Source organism: Chelmon rostratus, chromosome 13 (assembly GCF_017976325.1).
Source record: "Chelmon rostratus isolate fCheRos1 chromosome 13, fCheRos1.pri, whole genome shotgun sequence".
NCBI lineage: Eukaryota > Metazoa > Chordata > Actinopteri > Chaetodontiformes > Chaetodontidae > Chelmon > Chelmon rostratus.
Window position 1 is genome coordinate 16,286,458 of NC_055670.1, and position 22,327 is coordinate 16,308,784.

The window sequence follows — 22,327 nt, forward strand, 5'->3', positions numbered from 1 at the left end:
TTTATTTTTATTATTATTTATTATTAGTAGTATTTTTGCATTACCTGGTGATTTCAAGCCATATTCTATGGCTGTGTGGACACACCTTTAACCAAACATGACAAATAGGCTTAATAGTCTAGACAATACTAGACTAAGTACACTACTATGAGTAGTAAATTATATTGTTCATTTAAAAGTTGCTGCCCATGGCAATAACCCCTTTTCAACACTTTCAGGAATAAAATACAGAGTGAAAATAGCTGGTATTAGTGTTTAAAAACCCATAATCTTAACATACATAATTTGTGCATTAACTCATCGATGAAAACCAGCCCTCGAGCGAGCAGACAGACTCCTGCCCTTCTTTGACTGACCCTGTGTGCTGGTTCCTCATTGGTATTGCGCTGTGAAACTCACCAGCAGAGGATTTGGGAGAGGAGAACAAAAGGATAAGCTTGAATCTAGCAGCTGTCTGGCAAAACTGAGCTACATATTACACCTCTCAGGCAACAGGGGAGAGGCAGCAACAGTGGCAGCCTCTGGTTCTGTTGAGACCAAGTGCAAGATTTTTTTGGGCCCGTTTGTACCTCTTGTGGAGATTTGTTTGGTTAGAGATAGAATAAATCAAGCCTTCATAAAGTAATCTTCTTAAATAAATGTGTATCTACCTACTGTGTATGCTTGTGTCATTCTGGTGATGGTATGAGAGTGATCTATCTATAGTCGACAGATGGAAAAATTTAAATAAAATGCATCTCAGGTCACTAAAACCCCTAAATCCCTATAAAAATACAGAGTGTTTGATAGTAGTCAGAGCCCTGCCTGAGCGTTTAGTCACAAGACAATAAATTGAAAATAGCACATGAGTTTCCATTAAATTGAAAAGGTGCTTATTTACAAATCTGCATCTGGGATCCTTCCATTGGTGAAGATATGCTTTGTAAAGTACCTTCTTTAACTTTCTTTGTTGCTTTTCTTGCTGTCTTTCTGCTTCCCAAGGTGGAGGGGAGGATAGCAGCGGACAGCGTTACAGTGCAGATCCAACTGCTCTTCTAGCGGAACGAGGAGCAAAAGGAGACAAGGACCAGGATGGCTACATGACTGCCATGAGAGACAAGAACAACTCAGGTGACTTTGACAGTTTTGAGAACCGAATTTGTCTATAAAGTTAGCAGTGTTTGACTGATAGCAATAGTTACCTAAACAGTTAATTTATTTTGCACTTTGATGTGTGCTATGCTAACCCAAAGGCCACTGAAATGCAGTGTGTAACAGCAAATTACTTTTTAGAGGCTAAAGTAGCTGCAGCCTTAGTTGAGATGAAAAGATCAACTAAGGCTCAGCTAATCCCATGATCCTGTTTTTGTTTCCAGACTATCTCAACCCAGTCGAGGAAAACCCCTTCGTCACACGTCGTAGGAACGGTGACGCCCACGCAGTGATTGATGGAGCGGGTTGCCACACCCTCCACATGGCTGGAGCTGCTGCTGCCCCCAAGAGCCAGTCCATTCACGGGGACGATGAGTATATCAACGAGCCGCTGTACCTGAATACGTTCCTTAACCCTGGGGACAAGAACGGATTGGCTGGCGCAGTCTCCATCCCTGGCCCAGGGTCGTCTGCTGCCCAATCAGTATCGCAGACAGTCAACCCATCAACATCGAGCCACACGGTCTCCTCTTCTGGATATGTGGTACCCCCTGGTCACCTCCCCCACCCATCGTATCCATCACACACACTGCATCCGGGGCATTCAGGACACACTCTGCACTCAGGCATCACCAGCAACACCATCATGTTTGATAAAAAAGGCAAGAAGGCCACTTTTGACAATCCTGAATACTGGCAGCACAGTCTGCCCCCGAAGTCCTCACTGCACAACCCTGAGTACCTGCAGGACTGCAGCACGCGCTTCTTCTACCGCCAGAATGGACGCATTCGCCCTGCTGTGGCCGAAAACCAGGAGTACTTGTCCGAGGCTGCTATGAAAGCTGGCAATGTGTTGCCACCCCCTCCATACAGACAGAGGAACACTGTGGTGTAGTGACCCACCTGTAGCACAATGGAGGGATGACTAGAGGGTTAAGGGTGGAGGTGAATGGACAGTCCTCTCGTAGTACTTCTCAACCCGGGTTCTCCTTGCACCCTCCCTGAACACGTCTCTCTGTTATGTCTGATTGCAAGTCTTTTATTCTCACCATAAGGTTCTGACTTTTCTTGACAGGACTACAGTCACTGGCAGCCTCACTTGACATTCAAACCACCTTTTTTAGATCCATCCTTGGACCTGACTCGTAAAGCAAGTAGACACATCTCTTGGAGGTTGGTTCTTGGAGGTTGGTTCTGCACACTGTCCTGCCATTTAGTAGAAAAAAGGCACAAAAACAACACAACGAAAGATTAAAAATGCTTAATTAGAGAAAAAGGAGAAATTAACTGAGAGAGAGGATTATCACCATGCCCTTACATGCTTTTCTTTATCCACTCATGAATTGCAATTCACCATGTCCTTTTAGCACATTTATCACCTAGCTAATGTACACATAGCAATATGTACACATTGCTACTGCTTGTGTGCAGCCTGTCGCATGACACATGCACATGGAGTTGTGTCGTGAGTTACCAGCAAACCCGCAGTCATGCTGAAGAGCCCCGACGTGGCTTGCATGCCTGCCTACACGCTTCTTTGACTTTCACATGTTGCTGCCCCGGTAATGGAATTCAAACATTTATCACACACAGCTCATATCATACCTAAAACATGTTAACATGCCTGCAGCCTTGACACACCAATAATAACCACACATGAATTCATAAGTAAACACGCACACATGCAGACAGATAAGGCTGCTGCCACTTGAAATATATTCTGGAGGAGAAGCTCCATTGACCTTGTGCTGGAAGACAGAATGTGCCGATAATGGCAGTCGGCGGTGCAGCGCAGAGAAAGGGTCAACAGAAAAGTAAATGTCACCACAGTTTTATGGAAATCTGTGATATCACCCAGTACCTGGTGGAAAGCCTCCAACAGATTATTGGCATGGCTAGGGTGGGATTTAAAAGGTTGATCGCTCGGAAGACGACCCTTAACTCCCCATAAAGGTATCCCTCTTGCTCCTCTTTCATCCGCACCAATCCAGTCCGAAGAGCCAGCACACCACCCACTCCAATATTACTGTCATAAGATCATTGTAAACGGCATTGAGACCGACATAACTAATGGCAACTGCAGGACGAGGAATGAGCTTTCAATGGACCTCATGCTTGGGAATGGACAAATCTTTTAACAGGGAAATGAGCGTGAGATCGTATAAACTGAACATGTGGAAAAAATCTGCAATTTTAAAATCTGAATCAGCATACTTTATTTTTTTTCTTTTTTCTTTTTTTCTTTTTAGGCATCAGGGATCTGTTTACTTTGTTACCTTGTCTTACTCTTACACAAGCAGCACGGACACCCAGCCACAAAAAAGCACTGCGGAGGTGGCAAAGAGGCTAACACTGCAGAGCTGTAAATAAGCCAATTACATGTCATTACCAGACAGACGCAATCCTAGAAAAAGGCTCCCTGGACCGATCAGTGTCTAAAAAGATGTATGAGTGCATCAAAAGATGAGGATTTTCTTTGCACCTCTCAGTGTTCATATTATTTCGTGTCAAAGAAACAGAGAATTAACTTTGACCTGCACGGCCTTGCTCTGTCTCTCAGTGTTGAGGTGTTTCAGGAGGAGAGGTTGTCATAACTGTCTAAAAAGCTCTCCTCTACGTTTTTTTACCATGGATGACCATGAGAAAACGGGACACTGTCTTTTGTATTGGTGTTTGACATTAATAGTGAGACATAAGTTATCTCTGAATCCACTGATGGCTAGCTTTCTGTGCTCAAACAATACTGCCAGATGCCACAGTAAACTCTGACGGAGACCACTAGCATCTGTCGTCAAATGACTTTGAAGCCTAATTTAGGCTGGGGTTGATAATTTAATAGCACTTAATGCTCTGACACAGCCAAATGACTTTGCTGTTATTCTCGCTCTAAGCGGCAATTCATTTTTTCCTCATCATGTTGCAACTATAATTTACAGCGAGGAAATAGATAGCTTCCACTGCACTGAGGTGTCATGGTTTGAGTTTCATTAAACATTTTCCTAACAAAGCAGTATCCCCACTCTCTAAAGAATATCATAATAGTAAAATGTGGCAAATCAAATGTGCTGACAACATTTGATTTGCAGGATTTTTACATTAATGTGATGAAATACCTTGACTGTATTTAGTCTCTGGATTAAAGAGGTACTCCAGTAGTTTAAAATTGCACTCCCATAAAGTCAGGGGACTCACAAGTCAGATTCCTTAGTCCTTAGCATGGATTAAGCTCCAATATCACGAAATCCTACAATTTCCATAATGCAACTCAACTCATTCAACTCTTTTGCCTCCTAAACCCCACACCTCTTATTTTCCGTTAAAAAGATTACTTCTCAATCCCAAACAGGCATAACCCTAATGACGTCATGGATGACATCACCAGGGTTATATTCTCAGACTTTGGTACTACAGAAGAAATTATGCAGCTGTTTTCATTCAAAGGCTGAGCAGTACAGCTCATGATGAGTAAAACTGATGGCATGCCCCTTTAAACAAACAAACATTCACATCAAAAAAACATTTTCTCAATTAAATTTCCAAAAAATTTCCCATATCATGTTATAAAGTCATATTGCAATATTAATCTATACATACCTTTATATGAGATATTCTTTTAAATCACCCACTCTTACTTTTAGGTGATAATATCATGAAATTTGGAGACCGACTAACACCTGTGCATTTCTCACTACTGACATACCAGTACGCAACCACTGTTACACAACCTTGTGCCTACATTGAAAATACAAGGCAGAGGGAAGAGTCAGACGACCAGTGATGATGATTTACTGTCCAAAACACAGATGTTGCCCCGGCACAGTGTCTCAGGTTTTATGGGGAATAATAATCATCCAGTTGAGCTCCAGCTGAGGCACGAGTTACCACATCATAAACAGACGTCAAACCTAATAAAATAAAAGTGTAATAGAAGACAGATTAGTGCCATGATACCACAGTCGACAAACTGCTGAAATGTGCAACTCAACAACAATGCAGATTTCACAAAAAAAAAAAATTAAAAGGAGTTACAGTAATGCAGTTAGTGGAGCATCTTTTCTGAATAAATTGCGAATTTGTGTACATTATACTCATGTTAGCTGTTTCTACTCCGAGAGAAGAAGAAGAAGCTGTTTCTGTTGTCAGAAAATTCTTGATGACCTCTCTCCATTACATAGCCAAGATGACTAGTTTTGTTTCTTCTTCTTTAAGTTTTATTGGCGGTTGGCAGACAGCTGGCATTGTCTCTGGTTCGCGAGCCATGCATAACGCCACCTATAACGCCAACTTCTTCCCAATCAGTTGATGGAAATGCACCTAATTTGCATTTTCTTGGTTCCTTCTTTGTGTCAAAAGTTTGCTTCAGGTTTGCTCGGCAGTTCGGTGCAAACATGGTCACAGACATCGCTGTTAATAACTTGTTTTAGCTGTGCCAGATCTGGTCTCTCACATCTTCAGATTTAGTAGTTTGAGCTTACACTAATGTATACTCTCTTTGTGTAAATGTGTGCAGCGAAAGTGTCCTTCCCATGTTTTTAGAGTTAAGTCAGTTATGTAAGTCTACCATCACCCATAAGGTATTAGTTGCAGTGCTTTTGGACTACTGTATGGCCGTGTGTTTAAGTGCAGTGACAGCAGTGGAGAGACACCCAAAGGCTTTGTAATGGATCTCTATGGAAAAATAAAGCCAATCTTCTGGAGGAGAAAACCTGCTGGCGCTCTCATCCAACAAGCATCGCGAGGGGCTTTTAGCTTTTTGAATGCTAATGCATCCACTTTCCCCTGTTGTTCTGTGGGGAAATCACGTTACCCAACATCTCACACACTGCACCAGCTGAGAAACTCTGAACGACAGGCAATAGGTTGTAATCCTGCAGCGGGGTTAAAATTCAAGTATTAGCATTCCAGAAATGTTACCCGACCAATGCATCAATGTTACAAAAGCTAGACGGGGAGAGGGTGCAAGTGCACTGTAACTGGCAAAGGAGACCAAAGCTTATTGCCATTCTTTCTTTCTTTCTCCTCCGAGGTGACTGTAGAATTGTATGTAGCAAACACTGTTCTGCAGCTTACGCAGTAAAAACCGATAAGCAGCTATGTGTGAAGTGAATACGAACAAAGACTAAAACAATCTGGAAAGGCAAAGTAATTGTGGTCAAATGTTAACATGAGTCATAGTTTCATGTGAGAAGAAATAATGGTCTGTTTGATATATAGACTCATAGGTACAGTACTTATTTAAAGGAGCACAATAACTCCCTCTCAATGCTGACTCCTCATCCAGTAAATCAGCCTTATAGTAACAGCTTTATTTATTTTGTGCATCTGCTTTTGTTTCGGGGTTTAATGTATTTTAAACAAATGCTATGATGACTTTTGTAAATGGTGTGTAAAGTTTTGTTTTGACTCTCATTTTTGCTCGTCAGGGTGTCATTGTGGCAACAGAGAGTTTTTTTGATGTGCATTTTTAAGGCTTCTTCGTCTGTCATGTTCTCTCATTAACTTTAAAGCAGCTACGAGCTGCTATGTCCCAAATCAGGGGCTGGATGTTTGCCCTTCAGAGGAAGTGAGTTGTTGGCTGAACCTGCATGCCATTGCCAAATGAGGTGAGATTAACAAAGGCCAAAACTATGTTGTGTTCGGGTGGTCTGAAGCTCTTGCAAGTCCACCAAGCAGCTGCCCTCAGACATCTTTTGACATTTAAATACCAATCATTAATTGGGACAGGTTTCACGGTATCTGATTTTACAGCATTTATTTGATATTTAGACCAGGTTAATACTGCAAATAGTCAAAAAACTTCCCCTTTTAAGTTCCTTGTGATTAACATGCCCAGGCTGAGAATGATAACAAACCGTGGAGTTCATAGCTATGTTCCATTATTCACACTTAGCGTGGTTTCTTCATTGGTTTAGCAAATGTGCTTGGATAATATCTGGTAAATATGATGTTGTGTGGTAATCCCCAGTTTTATAACTTGGTGAGGATCCCCTGACCACAGTGGGACATTAAGGACTGCAAATGATAAAGCAGTTGTGTCCTCCAAAGCAGAGGCAGGCTTTGTTTTTCAGTCACATTTTTGTGGGACCTTGGAAGTGGGACAGCCCTTGTTGGACTATTAAAACACATCCGGTCAAGAAATTAGGACTTTGGAGGGTCCGGCCCCTGAACTGGGACACAGGGACTGTATTTATAGAGTGTGCTCTATTTCACTTTTCTGTGCTTTGATTATTCATATCATGAGGACATTTTTCACTGCATCAGTAATATCAATCCACCTGTGGTCTTACTGTATTGGATAAACATATGTTACATTTCAGAGAACCTCACTATTTATCACTCAAGTACAAATAGTTTTGGTCATGCATCATCAAACAAATCAAATTTTTTAAAGGGAAAACATAAAGCAGCTAACAAACATATTCTACCATTATAATAGAATCAAACTGTGAATGGCTGTCATGCTCTTGATTTTACACTGATTCATATGTGTATATTCTACCATGCCATGAAAACAGGGGTAGATGACAGTGGTTGAGTAAGCACAGTTTACAATGTATGAATTGATGGTAAAACTGTAAAATGGAATTAATAATTGTCTTTTAACCAAATGACAAAGACATTTAGCAAATGGGTCACTCAACAGTTTTACCATTGTTAAAAAAATAAAATAAAATGAATAAAAAGTGGATAGTATTTTTATAGGTAGTAAAAAGGTGGCCAGGTGCATCTGTAAATAGGACAATGATGCTTCTTTTTCCAGCTGAAGATATTTTATTTGTTTGTTTTATTCCTCCTTGCATCATTGCATTTTTAGTGGTCTACTGTACCTTTATTTTCTTCTTTGGGGATATCTTTTCTGTATGTATATAAATATATATACAGTATATATATATATATATTCTGTAAATGTAATTTGAAGAGTGAACTCTGATTTTAAAACGCTTGCAGGGTCTCTTGTCACCCCACACTTCATCATTTCCGCTGTGATTGTGTGATTGTGTTTTCAGCACAACTTGGTGGATTTTGTGTTTCGACCTCTGCTCTTGCTCACTTTGTAGGAGTGATTTTTCTTCTTCTTGTTTATTTTATTTTATTTTTTTTTTACTGGTTGTATTATACCTCCACTACCCTCCACACTTCTCTCAGTATTATCCACCTCTTGAGATTTTTTTAAAGGTTTTGTACACTCTTAAAATGCTGTTGCAATACTAATGAATATTCAATATTTTATTCCCCTTTTCTCTCAGTCTTTTCCTAACCAATGTTATTAACCCACCAGTGTCACTTTACACACTGAGTTTTAAGGACCTATGCTATATTTCCTTGAGTAGGTTAATTTCCATTTGCACTGAGCTCAGTCATTGTTTACTTTCATGTGATATTCAGCTCTTCATCCATATGGGGCAATACTGATTGAATTGTGTAGCAATATCATGTTGCAGCTCCCAGAGTGATTTAATGGTGTTTGACCGACAAAATGGAAGACCGTTTGCATGGGTTGGACTGATCATTTAAATAACTGATATTTGCTTGTATAAAGGTTAGTAGGTAAGCTTTTTCAGCTTCATCAGGACTTAAATGTTCACTCTTTTCCAGTTTAACAGAAAGTTAATATTTCCATTTCACGGGATCTTTACAGGATTTCTTTTTTTGGGGGGGGGGTTTGGCCCATTTGTCACTTTACCTAATATTTGATGTGAAGACTGACACCAAAATCATCATTTTGAGCTACTTTCTTTGTGGCATTGTTGCAAATGTGTCAGTAGTGATCAAGCAGTGCATCGCAACTCTGATACCAAGTGTGGCTGATGCTTGTGAAGTTAAGATGAATGGTTGGATGTTAACTTTACGCTAATCTAAACCATCAGGGAAAACATAATTGTAGGAAAAGTTTATTGATGCACAATTTGACAACTGGAATATATTCTCAGTTGCATTAGATATTTTAATTATAGGAGACTCAAGCACAACTTGTGTTGTTCTTGCAGGAAGCGGGCCAGGCAACTACAGGTTTTGTGCTGTTGATGATTTTGCTTTCAAAACTTGGAATTTTCACCAGTATCAACTTTGGATTACTTAAATGTTGTCAGAACTTTGTATATTGCCTATCACCTACAGAATACTATAGACCTGTGGTACACTTCCCAGTGGAAAGGTGGTGATTTTGGTGGCAATCTAGTCATTTCCAATATCCAGCATTTACATGTATATTTGGTTTGCTTCTCAAAGGTCTGTGTGGCTGTTTAAAAGTACACTGAAGTTTGGAAGAAAGGATCTTCTGTCAGAAAATTAATCATAAATTATCATTGCTTTGTATCGACTCATCAGAGTGATTGAGAGCTAGGTTTTATAGACCATACCTTGTCACATATTGCCAGTTTTAAACGTTTCTCTTCACTGGTAAATTGACACATTTCCCAAACTAGAACATTTAAATACGTATTCCCTCTGTTTTGTTACATGAATCTGTCAAAACTATATTTTTAATTCAATATGAATAAAGATCAGTCAATATTTAAAGCTGGATTGTGCTCATTTTCTAGACTTTAGCATTGTTGTAAATGTTTATTATAAAATTGAGGTATGCCCCAGTGGGACCCCGATTGGAACTCTAACAGGCACACCCCGATGTCCCAGTGGGACCCCAATGGAAATTAGAACCCTGATAGATTTGCCCAGTAATCAGCACTGGATCCCACAGGATCATATTGGGGTATACACTGTGGACATTCACCAATTGGGGTATACACTGGGGAGCATACCCAAATTGGACCACAGTGGAAATCCAATGGGTCAGCATTTCACAGAGGATCATGTCAGCAGTGATTATCACCTCTCATTCTTAGTGTCACTGCAATCATAGAGAATTACCCCTAATGTTTAACAAATGATCCATTCAGATTTGTAGTTTTGCAGGAATAGAAGTGAGAAATCCAGAGTGCCCATAATTCATTCAACTTTTCTTTCAAAGCGACAGGCTTCAGTGTGGCCATCTGCCTTTATCCCCCTCCAGATGGGATTCAGTGCTTCTCTCAATTCAGTCCTTATAGTTTTGAGGGCCCTTTACACCTCCTTACTTCAAATGTCAGCCGGTTCTTGAGTAGTTCAGCCAGGCACATGGGAGTGTTGCGTAGCCTGTAGCCATAGCATGACATCTTCATTCTGCCCAGATGAGGCCGGGCTGTAGACATCTCTCACCATTCAGAAGATTGTGCCTTCAGGTTAGAAAGAGCAAGGAGTCAGACAGTACAGTAGCTCTACTCCCATCACCACAACCTCTATTCTTCAGCCCATTTTTTCACATTAAAAGCCACTCACACACACACAAACTTGTACACTTGCAGGAAAATCAAACAGGAGCACCAATAATAAAGTGTCATTACTTCTGACACTTGCTCGTGCATGATAGATGCATCTCTTTTCCAGCTGATGACATTTTATGGCATTATCATAGGAAATCCAATAACGAGATCGGCATCTCGGAGCCTTTGCCCCATGCAAAGTCAAATCACTTGCCTTAAGATGGTAATAGAGTGTGAGCGAAACAATCTGTCACTGCCTCTCCTCTCACTCTCACACGCCAACCCCCCCGACAAAGTCTATGGATTTGCACCTGATATGAGGGATGATCGGCACAGTTGAATGTAAATGATCTTAAATGTCTTTAGTTGAATCGATTGACCGACACTTCTCGGCGAATAAAAGTGAAGGCTGTATTTGACAGTGCATCAATCTTTGCAACACCTATACAGCACAGCAAAACCATTTTAAAGTCAACATGTTTCCATGTGCAGCGTTTTTAATATGTGCTGATACAAACACTTTCAAAGACAGGGGTTTAAGAATTGGCTGCTGGCCAGAACAGCATTTCGCTTGCTGCAGCTAGAAGTCATTTTTCCACAGGATGCCATTTGGTGGCATGCGCACACTGCTCTCTCCAGCTAGAGTTTTTGCTGTCTTGTCCTGGGTTAGTGAACCGATTGTTACAGCAACTAAAGCTGTACAACCTTCAACGCAGACGGGACACGCTGTGGATGTTTCACCACAGCAGATGGTTGCTTGTTGCGCAGCAGTTTCAGACAATCGCCTCCTATCACCTGATGCAATCATACTGTAATGTATTTAAAATGACAGAAGAGTGTAACACCAAAGCTCTAAAACTTGTTTTGTCTTGCTCCCACTATTTTGCTGTTGCTATCTCTTTTTCTCAGAGAGCCAGTGGCGAGGGCGGCTGCCTCTAAGTCCCAGCATGTTGGCAGCCTCTGATTGAATGGACTGTACAAAGCCCACTAAGCAGCGTTGCTATCCCCCTTGAGAGCTTTCATTATGGAACACCATATTGGATTCTCTTCCCAGGCTGTCTGTCTCTAGAGGCTACAATCTCTCAAGGAATGTACACACAGACACACACAAACACACACACGTACAAAGCATCATAGTAGACAATATGTAGACAACCCGGTATAAAATCCTGCCTGATTCTCAGTGAGTCTGTTTTCTTATGGCACAGACACAATAAACCCTGACACTGTTGCTGCAAGTATTTCACATGACCTCTACAGTAAATGGGTTGCCCATGGATCAGCCTACAAGTATGCTGGTGTACATTTACAATGGGACCCAATCACGTGGGATGCATTTTAAGCTTCAAGGGAAGGGGTCTTTTCAAGTTGGTCACATGTAAAGCTTTAGAGCCCCACCTCAACAGCAGTTTTAGTGAACTTTGACAGGTGAAGTTGCGCTGCCAGCCAATAGCAATCCAATTCAATTATGAATGAAGACATGATGTGACAGGTCAGTATTGCTTCCGATTGTCCCAGTGGCAAACGGTGGTGCTGTCACAAAGAAAACCCCAGCGGCCCAAAAAGCATTTTCTCCATAGCTGGCCATTTTATCGTTAAACCTTTATCTGCAAACTGTTGACTGGACACACTAAACTGCAAACAACAAATGCAAATTGCATACCTGTCTAGCTAACATGGCTGAAATCACTGGTCAGTGATTGAAATCCATGAGCCACTCCTGCACATGAAAAAAAGACAACACAGTAAGTATCGCACACCAATCAAAAACTAATTTATTCTTCCACTCATGGAATCTGGGTTCTGACCATAACGTTCGGCCACTCATCTCTGTTGCTGTAGCGGTGTTTTGGCGTGAGAATATGTTTGGCCAGTCACAGCGTGAGACTGAAGGTGAAAGTGTGTGCCAGGCGCCAGAAGCCTGTGAGCTGGCAACCCTGTAACATCATCAGCTGATGCCATGGTTTCTTAGCAACAACACACAAAACTCAGCAAGTGGCTCTCCTTTGTAAGCTTCATAGGAATAAGGCAATGCAACTCGCCTCACGTTATTCAGCCTTCAAAATGTGTGCTATGTCCTGTAATTAGGCCCTAACTCAGCTAGTGGGAGAGATCCAAGAGAGGGAAGGATCTGTGCTGGGAATGTGCCACAGCTAGATACAAAGAGAGATATGCAATGGCAAGCACAAGTTTTAGACAGAAGACAGAAAGGAAACACTATTGGGCAGTCACCGTTGAATTCAGCAGGTTTAGGATAAAGAAATTTTGTTAACTTGTTACCTGATCACTTTATTACATTGCCATGATTGCATTAACGTTCTGAAAAAGGCCTCAAGTCAATGATGAGCTGGATCTGATTCTACTGCATGCTGTGCTGTTCTTAAACAGACTGGAATCTTGCAAGTTTTCAGTTGCCAAATCTGCGCCACATTAAATTCCCCTCTTCACTGATATGACCTGAGAGGTAAGGTATAAAACCGGAGCTGCGCAGTGAACACATCTAATGCTCAAGTAGTTTCATAACATAAATCAAACTACTCCAAATCCAGTGAAGTTTGATGATTTATTGGGAACATTAGAATTTAATCAGCGGTTATGAAAGATTTGCACAAGCTACTTCGTTTTCGCTACATTCAAATATTGTCATTTCAAGCTTGAGAAGATTTAAAACTGTCCAGCATTTCACTAAGTAGTGGTTGACAATACACACATTAAGATTAATAAGGCAATCTCATTGGTCATTTGCATACTGCGTGTACAGCTCATCTGATTATTGTTGAATATGAGCTGCACAGCATTTAGTGTTTATCACTCGCTTTGTTAGGCAAGGCAATATTCACACACAGAGGCTCCTATTGAAACTACACTGGCATTTTAAATGAGAAAATCATCATTACAACTCATTTATATTTCCCTTCACTTCCAATAATGACAGATACATTGGGATGGCTGAATATGTTTTCAGGGAGAGGATGCTTTTCTGTGCGTGAGAGTGTGTGACATTGCCAGTTGTTACTGACTCAAATCCAACTTTGAAATGATTGCCTCATATCAGCGTTTCAGAAATAATTTATATACTTAGCGCCCACGATGTTATTTGCCTTGAATGTTATATATGCTCTAGAAATTATCTTCTGCTTTTTCTTGTCTTTCCTGAAAAGATTCAGAGTCTCAGAGACCACAACACCCAAAGAAGGGGGATAGGTGTGAACTCTCGCTTAAGACTAATACAATAAGATTAAGACATGCGCTGCAACTGTACAGCCACACATTCCTGGAGAACAGCCAGATCTATGACTACTGTCTGAGCACAATTTTTCTGAGATGCTATTTATGTAATTTTGCAAAAATTGTGAATCCAACAACTGTTTTTTAGTTTTTCTCTTATCTGGTCAAAATGTGTCTTATACAATTCTCTGGCATCTGAATTACTTTTAAAATGTTGTAATGGTTGTTGCCATTAGGCATTCAGAATAATGTGTCCTGACTATGAGAAATTTACCCATCTTTTATCTTGACAATGCATTATTTGTTGCCAACATACAATCTCCAGTGTAAATTATTTAAGTACTCTACTTCAGAAGAAATTCAAGGCACTTTCACTTAACTTGAGTCTTTCTATTTTATGCAACTTTATACTACTATTCCATTCCAGAGGGAAATATTTTACTTTTTACTCCACTACATTTGGCTGACAGTCTTAGTTACTAGTTACTTTTTATATTACAAAGTTTAATTTCCTCTCTGTCCAGTGTAAACCATCAATCCCCAAATTCAGCAATTGGAATTTTTCTGGTCAATTGAAGGGTTGTGTGTTCCTTAATGGGTTGAGATCACCTTCATACTTCTTCAGAGAAATTAAATATTTGAAAACTAACCCTTGTATTAACTGGATGAAGTCACAAAGATAAAAACAGGGCTGTTTTGATCTGAGCTCATGAAAAGTTGACTTCTTAGAGATGTGTCCTCACAGGAAAACGGCGCTACAAACATACAGAATAATGAGGTAATAGGAAAAACGATCGACGAGCAATTAACGCACGTTTACTAAAGAAGTGCTTCAGTCGCGACACCGACGTGACGCAGATACCTGAAATGAGTCTTACGTGCGCCGTCCAATGGCGCCGCGACTCAACTGCCCATAATCCCTCACTGTCATTCAGTCCTCAATGACCGCACTGCTCAGCGCAGAGGAATGAGAGTTTGTTTAGCTAGCTGTCTGAAGTTAGTTAGCTGCGAGTTTAAATGACGGTAAAACAGAGCGTTTTGCTTCAGTCTGTCGACAGAATCACTACATTTTCAAATTCAACACTCGTTCTCAAAGCTACGCTGTGACTCGCGGTATTTCCCCCGTCAGACAGTAAATTAGCTTAATTAGACGTTGGATGCTAATTAGCCAGTAGCATTTTCTCCGGCGGTGAAGACCCAATGAAGCATACTGGACATAAGTTGATTCCCAGTGACAGAAGTCCCGAGATGACTGTTGACCTACGTGCCTTCGTTACTCTACAAACTGTGAAATGTTAACACTCTGGTGTCAAAACGACCTGGCATCATCAGAACATCAGCTTTCATATTTTGCCTGAGATGGAGCGGATTAAATTGGGCTATCAACACAGGTAAGCGCTTCACATCTGTTCTTCCCGCTGTGTTGGCTGTTTGAGGTTTATTGAGCACAGAGGCGCCAGCTTTATGGTTCCTGGAAACCGCGTGTGTTGAACGTAAACTGTTGGGGCTAACGTTAGTAACTTTTGTTGTGACTGCGCCATTATTGCACTACCTTTGCTGCGGATGTGTTCCTACAGGTGTGTGAGTGGTTCGCTGTTCAAGCTGTTGTGTTAGGAGGGCTGTTTTACTGTGTTTTTCGGTGTTGCTTGTGTACCTGTACCTGTGGTTTCACGCACAGGTACAGGTGCAACCACACTGCGCTGTTATGGCCCCACTTGAATTGTGAACTGTTCGTGAACTTCTCACTTAATGTTAGTTTCATCATTGGTTCAATGAGCTCTGAATCGTTATGGATCATCACTGGATTTCCTATTTAAAAATCAGTGTTATTAGCTTTCTCTTATTCTCATTTTTTTTCATTTATTTAACTTGTCCATTATTTTCGTTAAGATTTCCATCATACTGCTTTGGTTTCCCATGGCTGATGAATATTCCACATACAATTACATTACTGCTTTGGTTGCAGTGGCCTCTGTTATACATATTTTCTACATCGCTTCACGTCAAGTCTTGTTTGTTTATTTGGGTTAACTTTGCTAATTTATAAGTCGAGTATTATATGTATTACTTTTTTTTCAAACACAATCAACTGTACAGTTTCTTCAAATATGGAGAAAAGTGCCTGTATTGTGTTGGTAACAATTGTTAATTAAGTTGTATGTAAGCACATCCTCTTACCCATGTTAAAGATTAATCAAGGACACAGCAGGCAAACTAGCATTTCCTTGTGCCTGCAAAGTTAATGGCAATGTAGTAAGATTTTAAAATGACTTCCACTCATAGAATATACTAATAACATGTGAGCGGAGTGATAAATGAGAGCAATTGTAGGCAACGCTGCATTTTAATTAAGCAGCAGTCTTAAGCGAGCAGGCATCATTGTTAAAGTCAACTCTCCATTGCAATTATGCTGCTCTATTCATGTGTAACATAATGGCTTGATGACAGTTCTTTGTTGGCTTACAGTGGCAGCATAATTGTGTCCTTTCACACATAAAAATGGCACATCTCAATTTTCTATTTTGACTCGTCCAGTAACAAGGTAGAGGTTACATCTTTATTACGTTATCCTGCCATTGGACTGCAATTGGACTTGTTGTTGGTCAAAAATTATTTATAGGACTGACCTCCTCAAGGATGTTGATCATTAAATAGTGCAGAAGAATTGACTTTGTCGTTCTGAGATCCCTCAGGAAAAGAAAGTTAAACTAAAAAAGTAAAGAAAGTAAAGTTAAAATGTAAATATCTGTTGGTTCCACTGGAAATTTTTAAAAGATTTTTTACAATCAGGTTGCAGATATAATCTACTGTTCTTGCCTTTCTTTCAGCTTATTCTTTTTGTTAATTAAAGTTTGTCTCCAGAGCCATAGAGCCTTAAGTTGCCTCAGGGCTGGTTTGAGAAAGATAGACTTGACCCAAAGCTCAGTAGTTCTTCAATACATTTACTCACTAATTTGCTACAATTTCTGGGTAAATTAAGGCTCTTCAGACAACACGTCTGCTGTAGCTCAAGTTTACAAAAGCTTTGTTTTTTAAATTTTGTTTTTGATGTGTGCATTTTTGAAAGTATTGATGTCTCAAGGATTGACAATGCACACATACAGAAAATGCATGGACCTAATAAGCTATACTTATCTCTTAAGATATGTACAGTTACACAAGGAAATGTTATTTTTCATCTGACTGAGAAAGAAAATATTTGTGCACCAATGATGTTACAATCCTCAGTTGAGTAAAATTAAAGTAAAAACAATGTAAAAAATAATATCAGTAATGTTATACTTGTATAAAGTGAAAGTTGAACCGTGCGTATGAACCACTATACTACTATTATACAATATAGGGCAACATGATTTAACATTCACTGCTAATTTTGTAATACAAAACGTAGATGCTTTTACACTGTCATGAATGACAATGTGACCGTTCTCTTAGTGATACCATCGGAGTCAACTGGCCTATTCTGCCATGTACTTGGCCAAATGTTGACTGTGAAAATAAAAGTAACTGGGGAGGTTTTTTGGCCTTGGTGAAGATATGTACTCCATTAAGCGTTTTCCCTTTCCTCTGTCCACTTAGCGTGAGACACAAAAAGGAAGTCCACAGACCTCAACCCCTTATAGCAATGAATGCAGACTGTCTGTTTGTAGGAGGAACAGGCATATAATGGGAAGAGACTTTGTGTCTGCGTGTTTTCCTCTTTTTCTATGTCTGCCTCAAAATGTTTTTTTCTTCTTGCTTCACCCCGTCTTTACATTCAAGCAATAATGTGAGGACAAGGAAACGACAAGAGATGCTGTCTGATAAGAATACACAGGACGTGATCAAAGTAAGACTGATTACAACCATTATGTATCCACCATGTTTGAGTGTGTTCATCAGAAACAAAATTCTGCTTTTAAATGACAATATGACAATCAGTGCATGGTAGAAACTAGAGCTCCCACAATGAGTGCACTGTCATTGTGTTCACTATGACAGCCTGCACTGATTGGTCATGTAGACTTTCTTCATGTTTCATCACCGACGTCAAAAGAAAAGCTGATGATTGCTCGTACCCATTTCCTTAACAAACAATTGCGTTTTTTTCTGCTAGAAGAAGAACCACATTATGTCATGCAGAGAGTGTCATTACCCTTGTCACCACCTTCTTTCATGATGCAATTTGATTTTTTTTTTCCAACACAAAAGAACAATTGTATTTTCCTTTATTTTAGCAGCTGCTTGGATCTGTGAACTATAAAGTGTATGGCAGAGCCCCCTCCTGACCTTGTCTTTGCAGCATTTTTGCTTCATATTAGATCAGTAGCGTTTGAAAAGCTTTGAAATCCTCCCACATCCAACCCACTCTAATTTAGCCCTTCACATACTCAAACCACAAGGGCCACTGGAGTCTGAAGATGCATAGTCGATGGTTGTAGAGGAGGGCCAGAAGATTAAAGTCTGTTGGGAGAGCTGAGGTGAATGTCAGGTCATCTAAATGGGTTAGGTCAGGATCTTGCGCTGCTCTTGGTCCACCTCCTCTCTTTCTGCTGCACAGTCACATAGTCTGAGGGAGGGTTAAGATTGCAAGAGTGACATTCATGAAACTGGAATAAACTCAGAGAGGGGTGGAGACTGTAAACAGTCTCTCTTAGAGCTGTCTGTAAGGTTAGATTTACTCAGCAGGTCGAATGTATAAATAGGTTTTCATTTCAACCAGGCACAACAGAAGTTCATTTTACTACCACCTTCAACACAGGAGATCAGAAACTGAACAAAGAAATGCTTTTGTTTTTCACTGGAACAAAAGCCTGCAGTCCCCTGAGTCACAATGGTTGAACCTCAAGAGAAAGGGCTTTGTGATAAAACATTGTGGAAAGTTGAGACAATTTTCTGGTGTGCTTTATAGATTTGTTCAAGGCTTTTCTCACCAGAAAAACAACAATGCATTGGTTGTTTGTTCAGTTGTTTAATCTTTACTTTTTGTTGACTGCCCTTGTGACATAATGACCTTTCTCAAGAAGAAAGGAAGGAATTTTACCACTGCAAAAGTCCTCAGGGAAGAAGTTGGGGTGGATTCATAAAGTGTCTTTGACACCAGAGACCATGGTTTGCTTCCTTTCCCCTGTCATCAGCTAGTTGCTTTCATTGCTACATTGACCACATTTTGTCAGTTACCTGAACCAGTATTAATTGCTTAAGTCTCACCAAACCATAACCATAGTTATGGTTTTAAAAGTTCAAAGGTATATAAGAATAATTTGATAAGTTGTGGATGGCAATTGTTAACAATCTGTTTTTTTGTTAAGATATCAGGTCGTATTGATTGCAGTATTTTTTCCCCATGTTTCTCATGTCATTAGAGATAGCATGAAATTAAAGATGGCGTTAGTGACATTGACGAAACCAGCAAGAGTGATGGTTGAAAGTACAACTGGAAAATCCCATCCCCTCTGTTCAGGCCTCCCGCCAAAGCCGCTCCCCCAAAACACATGAACTCGCACGGCCTGACAACTGCAGGATGAGTCTATGATAGAGCGTTGGCAAGAGGAGTAGTGATGAGAAGACACAACACAAGCAAAATAACCTTCGCGAACGTACCTTTCAGTCTTTAAATATGAATTGGCTTCTTGGCTTGGCGCTGCTCACGGCTATGGATGTGTGCTTTGTGTTACTGGGTTAGCTGCTGAACAAGAGTCTGTCACTGCATGGCAGCTCACTCGTTGTTTGGCGCAGGCAGCGTGTAATGAAGCGCAGACACTGTATCCAGCTAACTGTATCCAAACACCTCATGTCTCATTCACATCTAAGAAATCACCAAACTTTATCAAAATGAATGTAAACAACAAATTTGGCTATCGTTAGTCATCTCAGCTGTCAAGCTAGCATGTTGGTACTGGGAAATTTTGGCTGCACTTTTTCTGCTATTCTTATGCAATGAGTTTGCTATAGCATTAACAATATATCCCCTAACTATGTGGAAGACTTAGGTCAAATATAAGCCACCATTGATTTCTGTCAGGATTTATGTAGATTTTTTACAAATTTAACAGTGCTTCAAAAATATGTTACCTGCTCTATGTAGGGTAGTGAGAGCTTCGTAATGACAACCAGGACGCTTTCTCTTCAGTATGAACATTTGCTGATTAAAATGTTGCAGTACAACAATAAACAAAGACATGGCGGCCATGTTGCATCTCATCAAACTTGTCTTCAAAATTATACAAAAACTAGCAGGAAGAAAACACACAGCTTACCCTGTTTCACTTCAAAATAAAAGCATTTCCTGTCAAATCAATTCCAGCAAATAATGAACCAGGAAATAGTATTAAGAAGACTTAACTGCGTAATTCTTACTATCACTGCAAATGATAAATAGCAGGTTTTTAACTTAAAGTATATATATTTATCTCTCTTTTAGCTGATTTTAAAGTAAACATTAATTCAACATAAAATCAATTATTTATATGTTTTTAACCAAACATTTCACAACATCCCCCGCCCCCCCCCCCCCCATGAACAACTATTCATCACTAATCAGTTCATATTTAACAAATCTCCAAAGGATATATCAACTGAACAGGTCTCCTCAACAAACTGCCCATAGGAGTACGGACAGTACAGTAACGTATGAGTCCATCTCTCCCAGGAAACAACTCAGTTATCCTGCCCATCTTCCATGTTTGCCTGGGAATGTTGTCCTCTCCGATCAGAATGACATCTCCCACTTTCAGCGTAGTGGGTGTGGGCAGCTGGCACTTGTGCACTGACTTTAAGTCCATCAGGTAGTCTTTCCGCCAGCTACTCCAAAAGCTGGTCAATCAGTCTCTGTCGGTATCTCCATCTCCGGCTCATGTCCTCTCTGCTCGCAGTGGCGGCCTGAGATGGTGGTAACAAAGTCTTTGGTGGTAGAGATGTAAGTCTTTTCCCAACCAGGAAATGAGCAGGTGTGAGTGGCTGAGGCTCTGATGAGTCACTATTCACATAGGAGAGAGGCCTGGAGTTCAGTACGGCCTCCACCTCTGCAAGCATGGTTGTCAGCTCCTCGAAGTTTAATGAAGCCTTCCCTAGGACTCTCTTCAGGCATGTTTTAACAGATCTTACTAGTCTTTCCCAGAAGCCCCCCCACCAAGCAGCTCGTTCGGCAATGAACTTCCAAGTGATTCCCTTGTCTGTGAAGAACTCTGCAAGCTCTGATCCTTTGAATGAACTCCATAAGTCTTTGAGATCTTGGTCTGCTCTTTTAAATGTCTTTGCATTGTCTGAGTAAATAACTTTACACAGTCCTCGCCTTGCAATAAATCTCTTTAAGGCTAAGAGAAAGTTTTCAGTTGACTGATCTGAGACTAACTCTAAATGTACTGCCCGAGTGACAGCACACGTGAAAAGTGCAATGTATGCCTTTTTAGGCTGACCACTGGATTTGACATACAAGGGCCCTGCAAAATCTACCCCTGTTACTTCAAAGGGTGGGGACTCTGTGACTCTGTCTCTGGGTAACGGAGCCGTAACTTGCTGGGCTGGTTTCACTTTCAGCTTCCTGCAAATGTGACACTGTGACACAACCCGCTTGACTAGCTGTCTCCCTCTTAAAACCCAAAATCTCTCTCTCATTTGGACAAGAGTGTCCCTGACCCCAGAATGCATCACTCTCTCATGGCATGACTGAACCAGTAGCTCTGAATATCTGTGTTTTGTAGGTAGAACCCAGGGGTGTTGTTCCCTATAACTAAAATCAGAGTGTTGTAGCCTGCCTCCTACACAAATGAGGTGGTCTTCATCTAAAAAAGGCTTCAAATCTTTGATTTTTGAATCTTTCCTAATGTTTTGTCCAGATTTTAACTGACAGATTTCTTGGCTGAAACACTGCTCCTGAGTCATCTTAACCCAATACACTTCTGCTGCACTGAGCTCCTCAGTTGTCAGTTCTCCCTGAACCCTTTGACTTGAGCGTGCATTAACTATAAATCTTTTCACCCATGCAGTTATTCTCAACACTGGTTTTAACCTGCTATACTTCTCTAAATCTAGTAGTGGTTCTGCTGGTTCTGTGCTGGTTAGCTGCACTACTGCTTGGAACTTAGACCTGAGCTCAGCATTAACTTCATCTGCAACACCTGCAACACAGTCCTGATTGACAGTCTCAGCTTCATCAGCTGCTGACAGTGAAATGGGTCCCTTCCACCACAACTGGTTGTGTATGATGTTCTTGACACTCTGTCCTCTGGAAGGTAGGTCAGCAGGATTGGTCTTGCCGCTGCAATGTGACCAAAGTTCTGGGTCAGTAAGACCTTGTATCTCAGTCACTCTGTTAGCCACAAATGGCTTCCACTTTTGTGCTGTGCTGCGTATCCAGTGAAAAACTATCATAGAATCTGTCCACATGTTGAGCTGATTCCTTTCCATGTTCAGTGGCTTGAGAAGATTGTTTCCTAACCTTGCTCCAATCAGTGCTCCCATGAGCTCCAGGCGAGGTAGCGTCATTTTCTTTAAAGGGGCCACCTTTGACTTGGATGCAACAAGGCTGGTTACAACTTCTCCTTCTTTGTTCTCTCCTTGCAGGTAAGCTACAGCACTGTATGCCTTTTCGCTTGCATCGCAGAAGACGTGCAGTTTGCTTGTCCGTGAGTTTTGTTGAGTTTCCACTTGGTACCACCTTGGAATGGCCAGCAGGTGGAGCTGGG

At 40.7% G+C, this 22,327-nt stretch overlaps 1 protein-coding gene across 2 annotated transcripts in view; it reads left to right on the forward strand.

The window, feature by feature from the left end:
- Positions 1-9,651, forward strand: part of LOC121616014 (receptor tyrosine-protein kinase erbB-4-like) — a 306,370-nt gene extending 296,719 nt beyond the window's left edge. For both annotated transcript variants that reach the window (XM_041950597.1, XM_041950598.1), the window contains exons 27-28: positions 982-1,110; positions 1,356-9,651. In XM_041950597.1, coding sequence (XP_041806531.1) covers positions 982-1,110; positions 1,356-2,026 — 800 coding nt within the window. In that variant the 3' untranslated portion in view covers positions 2,027-9,651. The remainder of the gene's footprint in view (positions 1-981; positions 1,111-1,355) is intronic.
- The last annotated feature ends 12,676 nt before the right edge of the window (positions 9,652-22,327 follow it).